This window comes from Phymastichus coffea, unplaced genomic scaffold (assembly GCF_024137745.1).
Source record: "Phymastichus coffea isolate CEN01 unplaced genomic scaffold, Cenicafe_Pcof_1.1 PCOF00011, whole genome shotgun sequence".
In the NCBI taxonomy this organism is placed as follows: Eukaryota; Metazoa; Arthropoda; class Insecta; order Hymenoptera; family Eulophidae; genus Phymastichus; species Phymastichus coffea.
Window position 1 is genome coordinate 5409060 of NW_026706822.1, and position 16945 is coordinate 5426004.

Genomic DNA, 16945 nt, shown 5'->3' on the forward strand with positions numbered 1-16945 from the left:
TATGACGGCTGTCTTGCAGATGTCCTCCTCGGCCATTGGCACCTGGTAAAAAGCTCTTTTGAGATCGACTACCGTGAAGACCTTACCGCCGTGACAGCCATGAAGAAGGTGCTCGATGACTGGAAGAGGGTAGCGGTCTGGCTCGGTGATAGCGTTGAGGCGGCGGTAGTCGCCCGTGATGCGGAAGGTGCCGCTGCCGTCGTTCTTCTCCACTAAGTGCAGAGGACTGGCCCATTGACTAGAGGAGGGGCGGACGAGACCCGCGTCCATGAGCTCTTTGACGGCCGCTTTGGCGCCTTTGAGCCTGTCACCGAATAGTGGTCGTGGGCGCTCGTACACCGGTGGCTCCGTGGTGCGGATGAAGTGGGTGACGGGCGCTCCGTTGAGGGTTGCCTTCCGGCTGCTGGGCTTGGTGAGGTCCGCGTACTCGACGAGTAGCGCGTCGAAGAGGCTCCTAGTTGTCAGGTCCTCGGCAGGATCGTGCAGGATGGCAACGGTGTGGTGCGAGACGGCTGACAACTGACCTCGTGTGGCCAGCGCCGTGGTGGCGTCGATGAGACGCTGACTCTGGAGGTCCACCATGATGCCTGCGTGCGCCAGGAAATCAGCTCCGATGATGGCTCCTGGGATGTCAGCGATGATGAACGGCCACTCGAAGTCTCTGCGTAAGCCGATGTTGAGTGTGAGGAGAGTGCGACCAAACGTCGCAATGGGCGACATGTTGGCCGCGGTGAGTGTCAGCGGCTGCTGCACCAGTTGTGTGGCCTCTTTGACTGCCGAACGGGGCAGTAGGGATACGACGGATCCCGAGTCGACCAGGAACGAGAGGCGAGAGTTCCTGTCGAAAACGTGAAGGCGGTTTTCTTTTGGCAGTCCGCTGCCGTGAGCCGCCTGAACTGTGGGCAGCGGTCCTAGTTTTTTAAGGCCTTGGGGTGGTCGCATGGCTTCTCGCATTTGAGTGCTCCATCCCCGAAGCGCTGATGGTAGTAGCAGTGGCCCTGTTGCGCTTGGGTGGCTGGAGTGCCAGCGCGCCCGCGGCTGCGGCTGCGTCCTCTGCCCTGGGACCTCTGCTGACTCAGCACTCTGATGGCCTCGTTGGTTTGTTCGGCTGTTGCCAAAAGGCGTGACATGAGGGCGGTCATGTTGGCCATCTCCTTAGCCATCGCATGGTCTTGGCGATGAGGAGAGCTGCTGCGAGAGTAGGCCTTGACAGCAGCAACGGCGGGTGTTGGTGCAATGTCGGCCAACTTGTCGGCTGCTTCCGCCAATTTGTCAAGTGCTCCGTCGAGCACGGTTAACACGCCCTGCGAGGACGCTGGCAGGAGGGCAAGCCACTTGACCTTGAGAGCCTCGTCAGTGACGCTCTTGCCTGCGAGTATGCGCATTTCGCGTAGAAGCTCTGAGGGCTTCTTGCCTTCTGGCTTGATGCCGTTGAGCAGTTTGCGTAGACGTTGCTCATTCGTTTGGGCGAAACGCTCGAGCATGCGTCTCTTCAATGTAGCGTACATGTCAGTGGCCGGCGGATTCTGCACCACGTCCAAGAGCTCGTTGACAGTGTCTTCGCCGAGTGCTGCGATGACCAGGTTGTAGCGCTTGAGGTCATCGTCCACGCCATGGGCTTGCAGGTTGGATTCTACTTGACCGAACCACGCTTCCGGCGCTGCTTTCCAGAACTGCGGGAGTTTGCATCTCGACGCGTTGGCGTTGAGCAACGGCTGCTGGATTTGCTGCACTTGTTGCAGCTGCAACGCGAGGGCCGCCGGATTGGAAGTGTCGTTGACTTCGGCTGGCGTAGGTGCGCTGGCCATGTTGCCAATCGGAGTGCTTACTGGTACTTTTTTTTCTTGCACGTCCCTTCCTTGTGTCGAGAGCACGCTTGATTTGGCACCCGCGAGCACTTTTTCAACGTTTCGTTCGGTTTTTTGTTTTCTGAGGTTAACTCCCGCACTCTCAGTCGCTGGCCTTTTTGTTGAATCGAGGGATTTTGCGTAGGCTCGCGTGATCGGCCTCGGTTGCACGCACGTACCTGTTGTCTCGGTCGCCACGACAGGTAGGGGCAGGCGCGAGCCCGAAATGTTTGAAGATGGCGGCGGCGTGGTCTGAGAGCCGGCTTTCCGCGCGATCACTTTGCCGAAAAAGAATCCGCTCGAATCACGTCGGGGTCACCACTTTGGAGACGTGTTCGAGGGAGAATTGATTGTGAGAATGCGAGCGAATAGAGAGAATAAAATATTTATTGACTATACACTAAAATAAGGTGAGATTTGCTTGAATGACACGGGAGCAAGACTCGATGCGTGCGAGCGTGTCGAACATCTTGCTCAGACTTGGCGTCGATACAGTAGAGAGGCAACTCCGCGGCGTCAGTGCTTGCTTCCGACGGTGCTGCCGCGGAGCGGAGCCAGAGCGAGTCGGTTCTGTCCCCACAAGACAAAAAAAAATGGAATTTTTTGATTGTTAAAAAGTTTGCTTCAAGTTAAGGAACAAAAACCTTGTTCCTTTAATTTTTTATAAATTTTGATCAATTGGTCCGGAAAAATCGCTGAACCGATCGCTCCAAAAATTTAGGGGGTTCTTTGGGGGACATTAGACTGTAAAATTTCTCTTTAAGTACCTTTTCCGCCCATATTACTCAAGATACAGTCAAGTAACCAAAAAGGGGGAAAATGTCACTTTTTTTCACTTTTTTCAATTTAATGTTAGAGATGAAAAAAGATTTTTCTCTTCACTAACGTTTGACTGTATTTCATCGGAAATTTTATGCAGATGATGAAATTCGGTGTCCGCTTGCTGTGGGACTAGTAGTTCCAGAGATATCGAATTTTGAATGCAAAAGGATCCTTTTCGTCAGATTGTCAGAATCGTCAGATTGCTAGTATTCTCAATATTCCTCGTCGAACCGTAGACTACAATGTAAATAAATTTAAAAGTAGCGGCAGTGTTGAAGACAAGAAGCGCTCTGGTAGACCGCGGAAACGATTGCCTTTACCATTTATGTGAAATCCAATAACTTGATAACGTTTACTAAAATCTCTTTAACCGTACCTTTTCCGAAGATACAGTCAAGTAACCAAAAAAAGGGAAAATGTCACTTTTTTTCACTTTTTTCAATTCAATGTTAGAGATGGAAAAAGATTTTTCTCTTCACTAACGTTTGATTGTATTTCATCGGAAATTTTATGCAGATGATGAAATTCGGTGTCTGCTTGCTGTGGGACCAGTAGTTCCAGAGATATCGAATTTTGAATGTAAAAGGATCCTTTTGCATTCAAAGTTCGTCGGAGACAAATGATCGTAATTGAGCTCCGCAAAAAGCAGCGTAAAGCTGAATAAACAGGCTAAAAGACCCTGCTCGAACAAATTTTTCCACGCCCGTAGAGTAAGAAACAAAATGTAAAATATTTGGATAAAATTTTTTTTGCGCTTTGTATAAGGATTGCATGAAATACGGAGCTCCAACAAATTTTTAACCAAAAAAACTAAAAACTAGAGTCTTCAAGCTTCAACAGCTTTATTTTTTTATTTCCTGTACGACCATTTCTCACTGAAATACCGCCTGTTGAAAATCAGCCAAAAATTTGACAAATTTTTTTGTTCCCTTAATTTTTGCGAGGAGTGTAATAAATTATAATTTGACTGGTTTGGAAAAACAACACAAACTGACAAAATTTTGAATTTTAACTCAGAACATACAATTCATCAAAAAGTTAATATAGTTTCAAACTTAGTTGACCGAGTGTTTTTACTTGCTGACAAAAAATTTCGTTAACGTAATTTAAAAATAGTTACTAATATCCTGAAAAAGAATAATCTGAATTTATCAAAAAATATATACACAAACGGATCAACAAATATAAAAAAGGGAAGAATAATTCTAAAAAATTAAAAAATAAAAAACTACCTACAGTCGCTATTCCAAATATTGCAACATCTTTAAAAAATGTTCTTCTGTGTTAAAAAAACAGGACATTACTCCAATCTCTTTATTAAAAAACCAGTACAAGAGTTCATCCGTTTAGGAAAAGACAAATCTGATTTATTACACAATACTGGTATTGTCTACAGTTTTATCTTGTTGTAACAGTGTTCATGAAGGCACGGAACTAACACCGTATAAGTGTATCTATGGTAAATTAGCTTGCGTGCCTAGCCCAAAAACTTCACTCGAAGAAGACTCTGTAAACACGTATTACGATTATGTAGTCAGACTTGAAGAGCGACTGGCCAACGTGCAGAAACTCGCTTGAACAAATAAATGCAAAGAAATGGACTAAACACTTTTATGATAGAAGACGTAATCCTTGTGTTTTTAAAGTTGGAGATTACGCCATGCTATGTTAGAACCAAGGACTGGAAAATACGTGCCACAATATCGAGGACCCTATAAGGATATAGAAGTGAAAGATGAATCAGGAAACATAAAGATTACGTATAAAAACAGTATTCGTGTAGTACGCCCTAACAAATTACTCTTGACTCGCTTAAAATTTAGCGAAATCGGCACTACTCTGTCCCAGATAGTTTCCGTATATTGCAAAGCTATGAAGAAAATTTAAATACTCATTCCACCAAGAATGACTATAGCATGCATAATGTCATTACGAATACAGACGCATCCGTGACAAATAAATCGTAAGAGTAACTCGTGGAATAGTAGAATTAGTAATTATCGTAATAACATTTTCAAACCGAAACTTCAAAGAAGTTAAAATAAATACAATTTAAGTATTACGACAATATTGTAAGGATACCAAGTATAAACTAGAATAACCGGAGATTTGGAGTAGAACTACTGTAAAGCGAGTAAATAAAACAGATCATTTATTTATTTTCTCTTTTATATGTTTCTCTCCCACTTAGATCGCAGAAAGAACGAGAAAATATTGCGAGATGAGAATCCTAACGGCGGTTTTCTTCTTCGCATTCGTCAACATCGCTATTACACTCACCGCCTACAGGTGTGGGGAGGAAAAACCCAATATTACGACCGTCTCTCTTGTCAATGTTGGAACTTGTGATCTTGATGATATCAAGTCAGAATAAATTTCAGTGTACATCCAGTTAGAATAGTTAGTTAAATATGAAAGGGTCTTCGTGAGACAATGCAAGATCCGCGTTAAGCGAATCGTACGTCACTGCAGTATGTTCTTTCACAATTCTGATGTTGAACATGGTGTCGAGAATTACATTAAAAGGATCTAATCGGTTTCGACATAATACGGTATGGCAAACTTAAAATTGAAGAAGCCACCATAAGGAACATAAGAGTAAACACAACAACTCGCGAAACAATCACCAGCCATGGATCCTTGTTCGACCAAGGAAAATGTTAAGGAGTACCTCTAATAGTGAACCTCATTGAGTATGAGGACGTGTATGAGTACTTAGAGCTCACGATCATAGTACAAGAATTTTACGTTAGTGCAAAAAGAGAAAGGAACGAAATATACCTCTCGGCACACAATGCAAATGCAGACGGCCACTGTTTCACTAATGATGAGTACTATACCTTTTGGTTGACAAGTTTAGAACCTATACGTGCGGTTACAATAGATACGAAGCAAGGACTCCGACATCCTCGATACTGCCTGTAGCATTCAAATTCAACATATGGTACTCTCTGCTAAAAAACAGTCACTTCTCATCAATTCAGTTATAATCCAACCAATCAAAAAGCTAACTTGGCACTTCAAGAATTTTAAGGGTTTTCTTAACAATGGGATTTGATGGGATCTGATTGAAAACATCGCAAGAGGACGAAATGGCATGCTGACCCCCGCAGATACAATGAATCTGAGAAACCTACTAGATAAAGATACAATAGAAGAATTTACCGAGACAGCAATACAAAAAACTTTTCATGAAATTTTTCACTATCTCAGCAGAAGTTCTTATGATAGTACTAATCGTGTAATTTATAAAAGGGATCATAGACGTCTAATATCATATAACACAGAATATTTGGATAGAGCGCGCATCTATTTGCTGCAGTATGCTCATCAGTGACCCACTTGTTTCTATATCTCGCAAAACCTGCAACAGATGTCGAGAAACGACCCACACCGTCACGAGAAAAGAACATGGTATTTGATAGGCAATCCATTCGCTACAGAACTACACCACCCAAGATTTCCTTCAAGAACGACAGCAACAAGAAACCAAGTCAAGAATTGCAAGAACTACATGCTAAGCTGAAAGCCTCCAGCGATAAGTCCTCAACATCTCTCAAAGACAAATTATATAGATTAATCTTATGATAAGTGACCCTAGGAGTTAAGCATCGAAAAAATAATACAACACCTAGATCTTAAAGAAAGAAGAAAGGGTTGGATTGGGTTACTCCTATGCAAGATTTGTCGCCTTTCGCGCATTAAACTTAAGGAAACATCACTCCTACGGAACGTAACTATCATCACTGATAAATAAGACAGCGGTTTTGGATGGCGTGCCGCTCGAGCTATGGATAAATATATGTAGCCATACAAACAATCACTAATAAAGTTGTCATAAAACTACCTTACACCTATGTAGAAATAGTACAGCTCAGTGGTGGATCTGTCAGCGCTAGTCCATGCAATACATAAATAAAAGAGTTCTGTTGGTAGTTTCAAAGTGGGAGCTTCTTTAACAAGCTCCACACTTTTTCAATAACGAGGGAGGTGTTAGTGATGTAGTCATGTAGTGATGATAGTTAATTTAGCGATCTTGTAGTTCTTTGGAGTACCATATTTTAGTAATTTGCTATAGTTTTGAATGATTTTTTGAAGTTCTTTCTTTCATACTTCAGCAATGTTGAAATATGTGAACTCATATTTCCCGCGTAAAAGATGTATGTAGTAGCGCATGCGCAGAAGCGCACGAGTACACGGCGAGATGTATCTGTACAGTCATTCTCAACAAGCAATATTTGACGACATGTACAAAGTCCAAGGGAAAACTGTACATTTACAGAGCTATAAGCTTTATTAATAGACTCGTCTATTAACTTTTCATATCGATAAATTATTTGAAAATATTCCAGGCATTAATTTTCAAACTTGATCTTCCTTCCATAAGGAGCACAAACTTTTTTCTGTTCTCCTCATGATTGCATTTATCAGCATAATTATTCAGCATGTTCTTACAGATATATTTCTATTATTCTAGTTTTCTTTTATTGTCCCATTAGTCACTTCCTGTAATACAATATTGCATTGCAATGTGTTTCATTATTAAAGAATCATAAATCAGTTAATAAAGCATTGCATATCAAATGGCAATTAATGTAGAATAATATTTATTCACCTTAAAAAATCATAAAAAAGAGAGTAAACATCTTAATCAAGGAAGTTAAAATTCTTCACATATTTAAAGTATCTACGATAGCATTTTATTGATACTACGCGTGCTAATGTCACTCACTATGTACCTTTATACATAAAAATATATAAATATGGTTTTAGAGATAATGTTTCCTTACTTTTTATTCCTGTTTTATAAATAACTTCATTAAAAATAGATGTTTTTATATATATTTCGTAAAAAGCAGCAGATTCGATTTTAGTTCTTCAATTTTCCTCAATTATCCGTATTTCGGAAGCGAATGGATCAAGCCGAATTTCTCGTTAACCCGGACAAACTTTTTTTTCGGCTGAGAAGAGCTGTGCTTTAGAGATTAAAAAATAAATGGCTCTGTTACAATTACTACAACTCATTAAAACTATTCAAATTATCGAATTGTTTATTTTATATAACTTGTAAATTATCGCATTAAATTTAAGGCGATTTCGGTTCATATTTACTATAATTGACATGTATTTTAACGGCGAAAACAAAATGTATAAATATCTTGATTTTTTGCGGGATGTAAATTATGAAATCAACATAAGGAACCATTTTTTTCAAACTAACAAAGTACTAAGCAGGTTTTCCGTAGTATTGAATACAGAAAATATATCGTATAAACGAAAAATCGAAAAACAAATCATTAAACATTTATCAACAATTTAACTAATGTATGATTGTAAATGCAACGTCGTAATCAGTGAGGAAACCAAATCCCATAAAAAAATTTCTCCCCGTTATTATTTAATTAATCAATATGGTTTAATGTGGCGTATTATTGCAAATATTAAATTTTCTATTTTTCGTTGAAAGTTCTAGTGAAAATATAATTATAATGAATGAGGCCAGCAATAGCTCGGTCGGTAGGCCCGGGTTCGATTCCCAATCCCTGCTGATTGATACAAGCACCACTGAAAAAAGTTTCATGTGCTTTGTTCTCAAACACATTGCAAGCCTCCGTCGCTGATTAGCACTGATGGAGCATACGTAAATAGAGCGACGTTAAATAAAAAAAAAAAATTATAATGAAATATTATTTGAAAATACTAATGTAATTAATGATATAATCAATTTCTCTACAATAATATTATTTTTTTTGTTGCAGGTAACGTGTCTTCGTCTATTGGTGTCTCGATCACTTTACCTGTTAATAGCAATAATAGCTAGCACTCAAAAATCGACTGTGATACTTCTATAGTGTATAAAAATCTAAGGAATAATGCATTTGTTGTCATTTGAAATCTCAAAAAAATTATTAGTAATCCACTTAGAAAAATTACTCTCTTGTAAAGACAGTTAAATACAACTGTTCAATCTACATAAACGAGGGAGTGAAGATATTGATCTACTGTCACATACTCAAAAATTCTATTAAAAATATGTCTGTTTAAGTTTAATTTAGACAAAATTCAGTCTTCTGTTGAACTTTGTAAAATGTTAATTTTAGTTATCGTTATTGTATCTTTATTTAATATACTTTGTGACACTTTTGACAAGATTAGAAACTCAAAACTAAATAACATACGAGATATGTTTTACTTGTAAAAATTTATAAAACCGTCACAAATATGTGACCATAATATAAAACTTGTACATGCAATGTTCTGGTAATGCTACAATTTTTATTTAACTAATTCACCCTATACTATGTTAATAATTTGTATTCGTCGTTGCATAAGAAAGTCTATAAGTAGATATATAATATAATTTTTTAAATATTTACTATAAATTGATATCAATCTGACATTACAGATTTGTTGATAATCTATTGAAACGTTCTAAAAAATTTATCCATTTATCTATATTTGATAACTTTAATATATCTTTTGATATTTGATCATAATTTAGAATACTGAACATATTTTAAACTCAAAGAAATGGTTCATGGATTAGTCTAAGTAAGTAAATGTAGTTTTAATGTTAACTGTTTCCGCCGTTTTATTTTATTACTGCTGGTAAGCTCTCTAAATTTTATTGTCAGTATCAGAAAATAAGCGTGTAAGTTTAATAGTTTAAGTAAGGAAATAGTTAAATTATTGTAAATTTTTAACAAAATGAAATTTCCATATTGTACATAGAACTCACAGAATAAAATATACTTATACACTTATTTTTGTGATGTACTCTATAGAATATGATTGTAACGGGGATTTAACCCGAGTACATAGAAAATAATTAAATATAAACATATTTTTTAAATGAAATAAGGATTAAGAGTCCTCAGTTGGCTTACCCGTAGCTCAGGAATGCATTTATGCCTTCTGTTGGGCGAGTAAGATAGCAGGTTCATCGTATGGTTGAAAAGTGCGTGATAAATCGGTGCGCGGAAAGGAGTTAACACTACAAAGAGAAGAGGTAAATGTAAAAACAACGTAATAACTTGTACTGAGTTTTAATCGCAAGCAAAGCAATCATGAAAATAGCGTGAGAGAGAAAGAGAGATTACTTCTTCACTCGTAATGCAAGTCAAAAAAAGCTAGTTATTTAGCATACGCTTCAATGTAGACGCGTGAACAAGAATCCGCTCAAAGGTGAATTCCATTCTTTTTCTCTAACACTGTAGAGTAGCGGGTTATGATGTCATCACGTTTTAAGACAGCACTACAGTTCAGTACAGTAGGCGACGACGTAAGGAAAATCCTCGATGTAACGATCGAGGGGATTATGGTCATGGAAAAGTGGGTGACACCAGCTTGCGTCAACAAAGTCTTGCTCTTCTTAGCTGCAGTTCTTTCGTCATGCATGTGCGTTGCCTCCCGAATACTAAAAGCCCAATTACCGGTTTCGCGGTCCGACAATCTGTGCACGCGTTGACTCGAATACGACGCTAATACATCTGTCTCTCTATTTCTTTCTCAATATCTCGCTCTTACGCACACACATATTAAGCTCTACACTGCGTAGGCGTATCTCTCTCCTTTTTCACTTACCTTGTGCCGGAACACAAATACATATAGGATAATACAGAATAATAATTATATATTTATTAATAAATTGATCATAATAATTATTAAATAATAGTGAGTGAGGGATAGACATAACGAGTTAGCACTCCTTATACGATTAATATCAAAACGAACATACCATATCAACGATATTTAAACTGACATACTTTTATTTACGTATAGAAAGATAACCATAGCCGAATAGTATAAAAATAATTTAATTTTAATTTTCTTCCTAAATATCGGAAATGTTATATGAAAAATACGGGGGGGGGGGGAGTCAATAAGTCTTTACAAAAAGAAGGAAGAAACAGTTTTACGTATGTAATTTTTTTTTATTTTTCAACATAATCTCCTTGAAGGTCGATACATTTTATTAAACGGCCTTCCAGTTTTTTTAAGCCATCAGAAAAATATGATTTCGCCCTCAAAATAGGCATTTGTTTCTGCGATGACTTCTTCATTTGACGTGAATCGTTGCCGGCAAGCCATTTTTTGAGGTTAGGAAATAAGAAAAAGTCACTGGAAACCAAATCAGACAAATATGGTGGATGGTCAATTAATTCGAACTTCAAATCGTTAATTTTAGCCATCGAAACTACACACGTGTGAACTCTAGCATGTCTTGAAGAAAGAGGCATTTTTTTGTTCAAGTGTGGACGTTTTTCTCTGATTTTTTTTTCAGCTGACCTAATAATGACACATAATATTGTCTAGTGATCGTCTGGCTCTTTTCCAAGTAGATGATGTAGATGATTCCATACGCATCCCAGAAAACCGTGGCCATAATCTTGCCAATTAACTTTACTGTCTATGCCTTCTTTGGGGCTGGTTCTTCTGCTGTAATCCATTGTTTGGACTGTTTTTTGGTTTCAGGAGTGTAGTGGTGTACCTATGTTTCGTCTACAGTTACGAGTCGACGTCAAAAGTTTTCCGGATTACGACGTATGCGTGCCAAAAGAGCGTCAGAGGTGACCACGCAAGTTCATTTGTTTTCCTTTGATACCCCTGTGGCTTCAACTAATTCTTGAAATTTTAATCTTCTATCAGTCAACACCATATCATGGATTTTGTTGACCATTTCGGGTGTACTCACTTCTACGGGGCGTCCCGAATGAGGTTCATCTTTGGTTATTGTACGGCCGCGTTTAAATTCATTTACCCAGTTATAAACAGTTTTAAACACAGGAGCAGACTTTCCATGAACAGCGTTCAACTCAACTGTGATTTCTTTTGGTGTAAGGCCTTTCTAAATAAGATAAATTTCAATAATTTCGTCGTAAAAGAAAAGAACAAAAAAAGAATGAGGGGAAAGACTAACTCGTAATACGGAGGGAAGAGGAAAAGAATTTTAAAGTTTAAAATCTCCCTTACAACTACACACACACACGTGCGCACATCCACTGACACATACATATATATACATGGCCTAATATAATTTTCTTCATCCTCACATTCCCTGTGAGATACGTATACGTCATCCATCGTTCAATCGTGGTCGTCAGTCTCATTAACCGATAGGCCATGTATCATGAATCTGGTTATTCAAGCACCGCACCAGACTGGATGCAAAATTAAATATGCGCTTTTTGCGCAAAACATCAATCATTAACCGAATCTCAATAAAGTTAATAATAATAATAATCTTAATAAACCCCCTTCAATATGTCAGGCATTTTCGAATTTGATAATATTCGTACAGGAAATTGTAATCGGATTTCGAGCGATCCGTAAGTACAGTAATACTTCCTTCATCACAATAAATGATTTTTAAAATAATCGGATTAAGCTCTTAAAATTTCAAGTTAATTGGTTTTTGCCCGTTGCATGTTTCCTCTACGTATCCATAACAATATTGAATAATTCTTATTTTCATTTCTAATTTATTAAAATTTTTACTATTAAATTTTATTCAATATTACTTATATTTTTTCTTACAAATATAATATTATTTCATTAACCCATTAACGCCCAAAACCAGAGACTTTTACACTGATTTTCGAGCCATACTTCCTAATCGGAAAATGAGATATACGAGGTGTGATCAAAAAGTAAGGTGAATTTTTATTTTTCTCAAAAAATATTTATTTATTCATCAATTTTTATTTTATCTCCTTCAAAGTAATCCCCCTCGGATATAATGCACTTGTGCCAACGCTTTTTCCAATCCTCAAAGCATTTCAAAAAATCATTTTTTGTGATCTTGTTTAGTTCATCCTTCGTTCATCCTTTCGATGCCGTCTTTATCTCCTCAATCGTGATAAAACGCCGTCCATTCATGGGCCTCTTCAGTTTTGGGAACAAGAAAAAGTCACAGGGGGCCAGATCTGGGGAATACGGTGCCTGTGGCATCGTTACTGTGTTGGTTTTAGCCAAAAATTCGCGCACAAGCAACGATGTGTGAGCAGGGGCGTTATCATGGTGCAAAAGCCAATTTTTATTTTTCCACAAATTCGGACGTTTCTGGCGGATTGCTTCGCGCAAATTGCGCATAACTTGCAGGTAATATTCCTTATTTACTGTTCTACCCTGTGGCAAGAACTCATGATGCACCACGCCCCTGCAGTCAAAGAAAACTGTAAGCAAAACCTTTACATTTGATCGAACTTGGCGTGCTTTTTCTGGTCTTGGTGATCCAGAATGCCTCCACTGGGACGATTGAGTCTTAGTCTCGTCGTCATAACCGTATACCCATATTTCGTCACCTGTTATAACCCTGTTGAGTAAATCTGGATCATCGTTGACGTCATTCAGTAGCTCTTGGGCGATGCTCATGCGACGTTTCTTTTGGTCGAAATTGAGCAATTTCGGAACAAACTTCGCTGACACACGTCTCATGTCTAAAACACTCGTCAAAATTGATTGGCACGAACCAAATGAGATGCCAATATCATCAGCAATTCCTCTAATGGTAATTCGACGATTTCCCAACACTATTTTCTTCACTTCTTCAACATTCTCATCAGTTGTTGATGTGCTGGGGCGTCCAGAACGAGGTTCGTCGTCGGTGTCTTCTCGGCCTTCTTGGAAGAGTTTATACCACTTGTAAACATTTTTTTGGCTTAAAGTAGACTCACCGTATGCCACTTTCAGCATTTCAAGTGTTTTGGAACATTTGATTCCATTTTTCACACAAAATTTAATGCAAACTCTTTGATCCATGTTTTTAGACAGCAGCAAATCGTGGAGCACGCAAAACACTTCTAACCTTGATGCCTCTCACAAACAAACCAAACATACTACAAAGCTGAAATTTGGAACGTATGTTCTAGACGAGTGTACCGACATAACCAAATAAAAAAGTCGAAGATCGAACGAACGTAGCCCGTTAAATTTCAAAATTCACCTTACTTTTTGATCACACCTCGTACATCGACCAAACCTACTTTACTTTATATTTTCCGGTCCGCTCTTTCGATTTCTGACGTCAAAATTACGTTTTTTTGCATTCTAAATCCAATATGGCGGACTTTATTAGAAAAAGTTAGGCTATTTTCAAAATTTTTTTTTTAACTTTTTTTTTCAATTACATACAAAACTTGGATCTATTTCAAACTATGGACAAAAGTGGACAAAATAGCTATAGTTTATGGAAAAAATTTTTTTGGTCAATTTCAAATTGTTTATCATGACGAAAATGGCGGCTAATTGCTAAAATTTTACAAAATCAGTGGATTTTCGCATTATTTCATGTATGAACTTAAAATGGATGACTTTTTTATACTCAAACTGTCTCAGTTCTATTGCCTGACCTTTATAAGTAATTTCCAGCAAAATATACGTTATACCTAATGGCGGATTCAATATGACGACCGGAAAACTGGAAAATTAACCTGTTTTTTCCACATTTCCACTCATAAAAGTTCTAAATCCTAAATTTACATAGGTTTCTCTATGATTCGCTATATCGTAAAAGAGAATACTTTAACGGATTTTAGAAATTCAAAATGGCGGATCCAATATGGCGGACGATATAATAAAAATTTTAATATAAATGTATAAAAAAAATTGCATCTTATTCTAGGTTTTATTTCGATTGAAAAATGTCTCTAGCGTTTTTTTTATTAGATGCAAACATTCTCAGGAAAAAATTCTTGAAATTTCGGAATCACGAACTTTTTAAATTTTCTATTTTTTTTATTTTTTATTTTTATGTTTTTTTTTTGTATTTTTATTGATATTATTATTTACATTTTTAATTTTTCATTTGCATAATTCTTTTTATCCTTACTTGTAATTTCTGAATTCTATAATCCGTACCTTATTTTTCATGGTTATCATCAAATCATGTTTTACAGAAATATAGAGAACATGTGTTGCAAAATTTTGCGGTTCTGACCGGGAATTTTGCAGTGGAACAGTTTTTTTTTAGTTCTTTATACGAAACTTCGTGCTTCTTTGATCTATGTTTCTTACCATTTTCAAGATATTGTCTGGCAATACTCATTGTAAAATCTTTAGATCCTACCTTTTTATCTTCTGATTTACAAGTGTTATATAGCACCAGTGCATTGACTATTGCAGATTGAATAAGCCTTATCAAAACTACCCATGTCCATTTTTTTGAACGTATGCATGGTAGAACATTGTTGCAATGATTATCATGTAAATCAACACCACCCATAAATTTATTGTAAGTATGAAAGGCACATGGAAAATTTACATCAACTCTTGCTTTCTTCTCTGCGCTATATCTTTGTGATGGAAATTTTGGGCTAACACCTGCAATCGATGATGCTATTGACACTTGTTTCGTGTCCTTAATACTTATATAGTTTATTCCACTGTTCTGATCATGTTTTGCAATACATGTACCTCTTAAAGCTTTTTTATCAATCACATTTCTGGCTTTTTTGGGTACGCGATTGTCTCTTATTGTTCCCGTGCATCTTAGTCCTAGCTTTTGCAAATGTAAAATAAGATCAAAATTCGTAAAAAAATTGTCAAAATAAAGATGGAATCGAGGAATTTCTGTACTAGATAATTTCTTGGAAAATGGTACCAGTAAATTCATCACAACTCGAGAACCAAGAGAACATTTATTCAGAAGATTTGCATTTGAATCTTTACCGCAGTATAAATCAAAATCTAATAAAAATCCGTCAGATGTGCAGCATCTCCAACACTTCAAACCACGCCGTATAGGTTTTCCTCGAATGAACTGTAACAAGGATGTTCTGGCGTATGATTTAGCCATCATTTCATCTATGAATAAGGCTGTTTGAAAATATCCAAATCTTTAAACATTTTTTCTAAACTTATTCATCAAAACTCTTACTCTCCATGCCTTATCGTTGGGATTTTTATCTGCAGGCTTAGAGCATTTCAAATGAGATTTGATTTGTTCAAATGTATTGCGTGTGATGGCTTATTGAACTATATCGCAAGACAATGGAGGATCAGATGACCAATAATCTTTTTGAGATTTCCTTTCATTGAATGACGATAGAATAATTACACCTAAAAAAGTATTCAAATCTATTTTTGAAAGATCATAGCCATTTTCACGAGTCGCTTCGATGATGTAATTTTTCATGTCATCTGTGAAGAACATTTCAAATAACTCAACATAGCTAGATCTACAAATTTTTGCTTTTTCTGTATTACTCATCAATAATTCATTTTGTATATCATTGTTGAAATTTTCCCCCATCTACCCACTAATATACGTGTTCATTCTCCAATTTTGTTTGATCATCTCTATAGCATTTAGAAATTTTTCTATATGTGTATTGAGAAAGAAGATCTTCAATATTTCCATCAAGATTGCTGCTATGAAAATCCTCATTATCAGATTCCTCATCTGAGTCTCCGGAATCGTCTGGGTTTGGAAGGTCAATGAGTTCAGCACAATCATCATCAGAATCATCAGATTCGTATAGTTCATGTTGGTCAGCAAACAATTTTTTTCGTTTAGGCATTTTGTAACTTTTTATATAGGCATGAGATAGCGGAAAAAGAATTTACTCTAAGTTGTACACCAAAATGTAATAACTGAGATGTTAGCAGAGTATCAATTCAGACAATCAGGCCAATGGTGGTATTATTGCTTGCTAACAGTGTAATGAAAACTATAAAAATTATAAGCACGTCATATAATTTTACATAGGCAGGTCTACAAAAGTATCGAAAACTACTGATGACCGTATCTGATAATTCCGAAATTTCAAGAATTTTTTCCTGAGAATTTTTGCATTTAATCAAAAAAACGCTAGAGACATTTTTGAATCGAAATAAAACCTAGAATATGATGCAATTTTTTTTATACATTATTATTATTATTATCATTATTATTAACCAGAGTATAGTACAAAATATTACAACAAGTAGTAATAATTATACAATTTTACATTACAAATTTGTAACCCGGCAGAGGATAAACCTGTTCGCTGGTCTGGTATTTTAAAACTACTAAACACTTAAAGAAAATTAAGAAAAAAATTAAAAAAAACAAAAAACTTAAAACTAAGAGTCGGTTTGTATAATAGATTATACTATTTCACAGATGAAGTATGGCTTAATATTGGTAGCAAGAATGCTTCCTATAAAAGCTTACTTCACCAATATCTTCGATTTTGTTCTTCTATCTCCAATATCTGATTAACATTTGTCTGGCCGTTACGATTGTCGTCATTGATGCTTTCATTTTTCTTGCGTATGATATTCTTTCGTATGTA

General features: G+C 37.0%; 1 protein-coding gene across 3 annotated transcripts in view; it reads left to right on the plus strand.

Moving 5' to 3' along the window:
- The window catches only part of LOC131672143 (uncharacterized), a 984265-nt gene extending 975296 nt beyond the window's left edge, over positions 1 to 8969 (plus strand). For 2 of the 3 annotated variants that reach the window (XM_058949166.1, XM_058949174.1), the window contains one exon: positions 8429 to 8968. In XM_058949166.1, the coding sequence (XP_058805149.1) occupies positions 8429 to 8490 (62 nt within the window). In that variant the 3' untranslated portion in view covers positions 8491 to 8968. Of the gene's footprint in view, positions 1 to 8428 lie in introns of all 3 variants that reach the window. The other variant, XM_058949184.1, reaches the window with a different exon arrangement.
- Positions 8970 to 16945: the final 7976 nt, after the last annotated feature.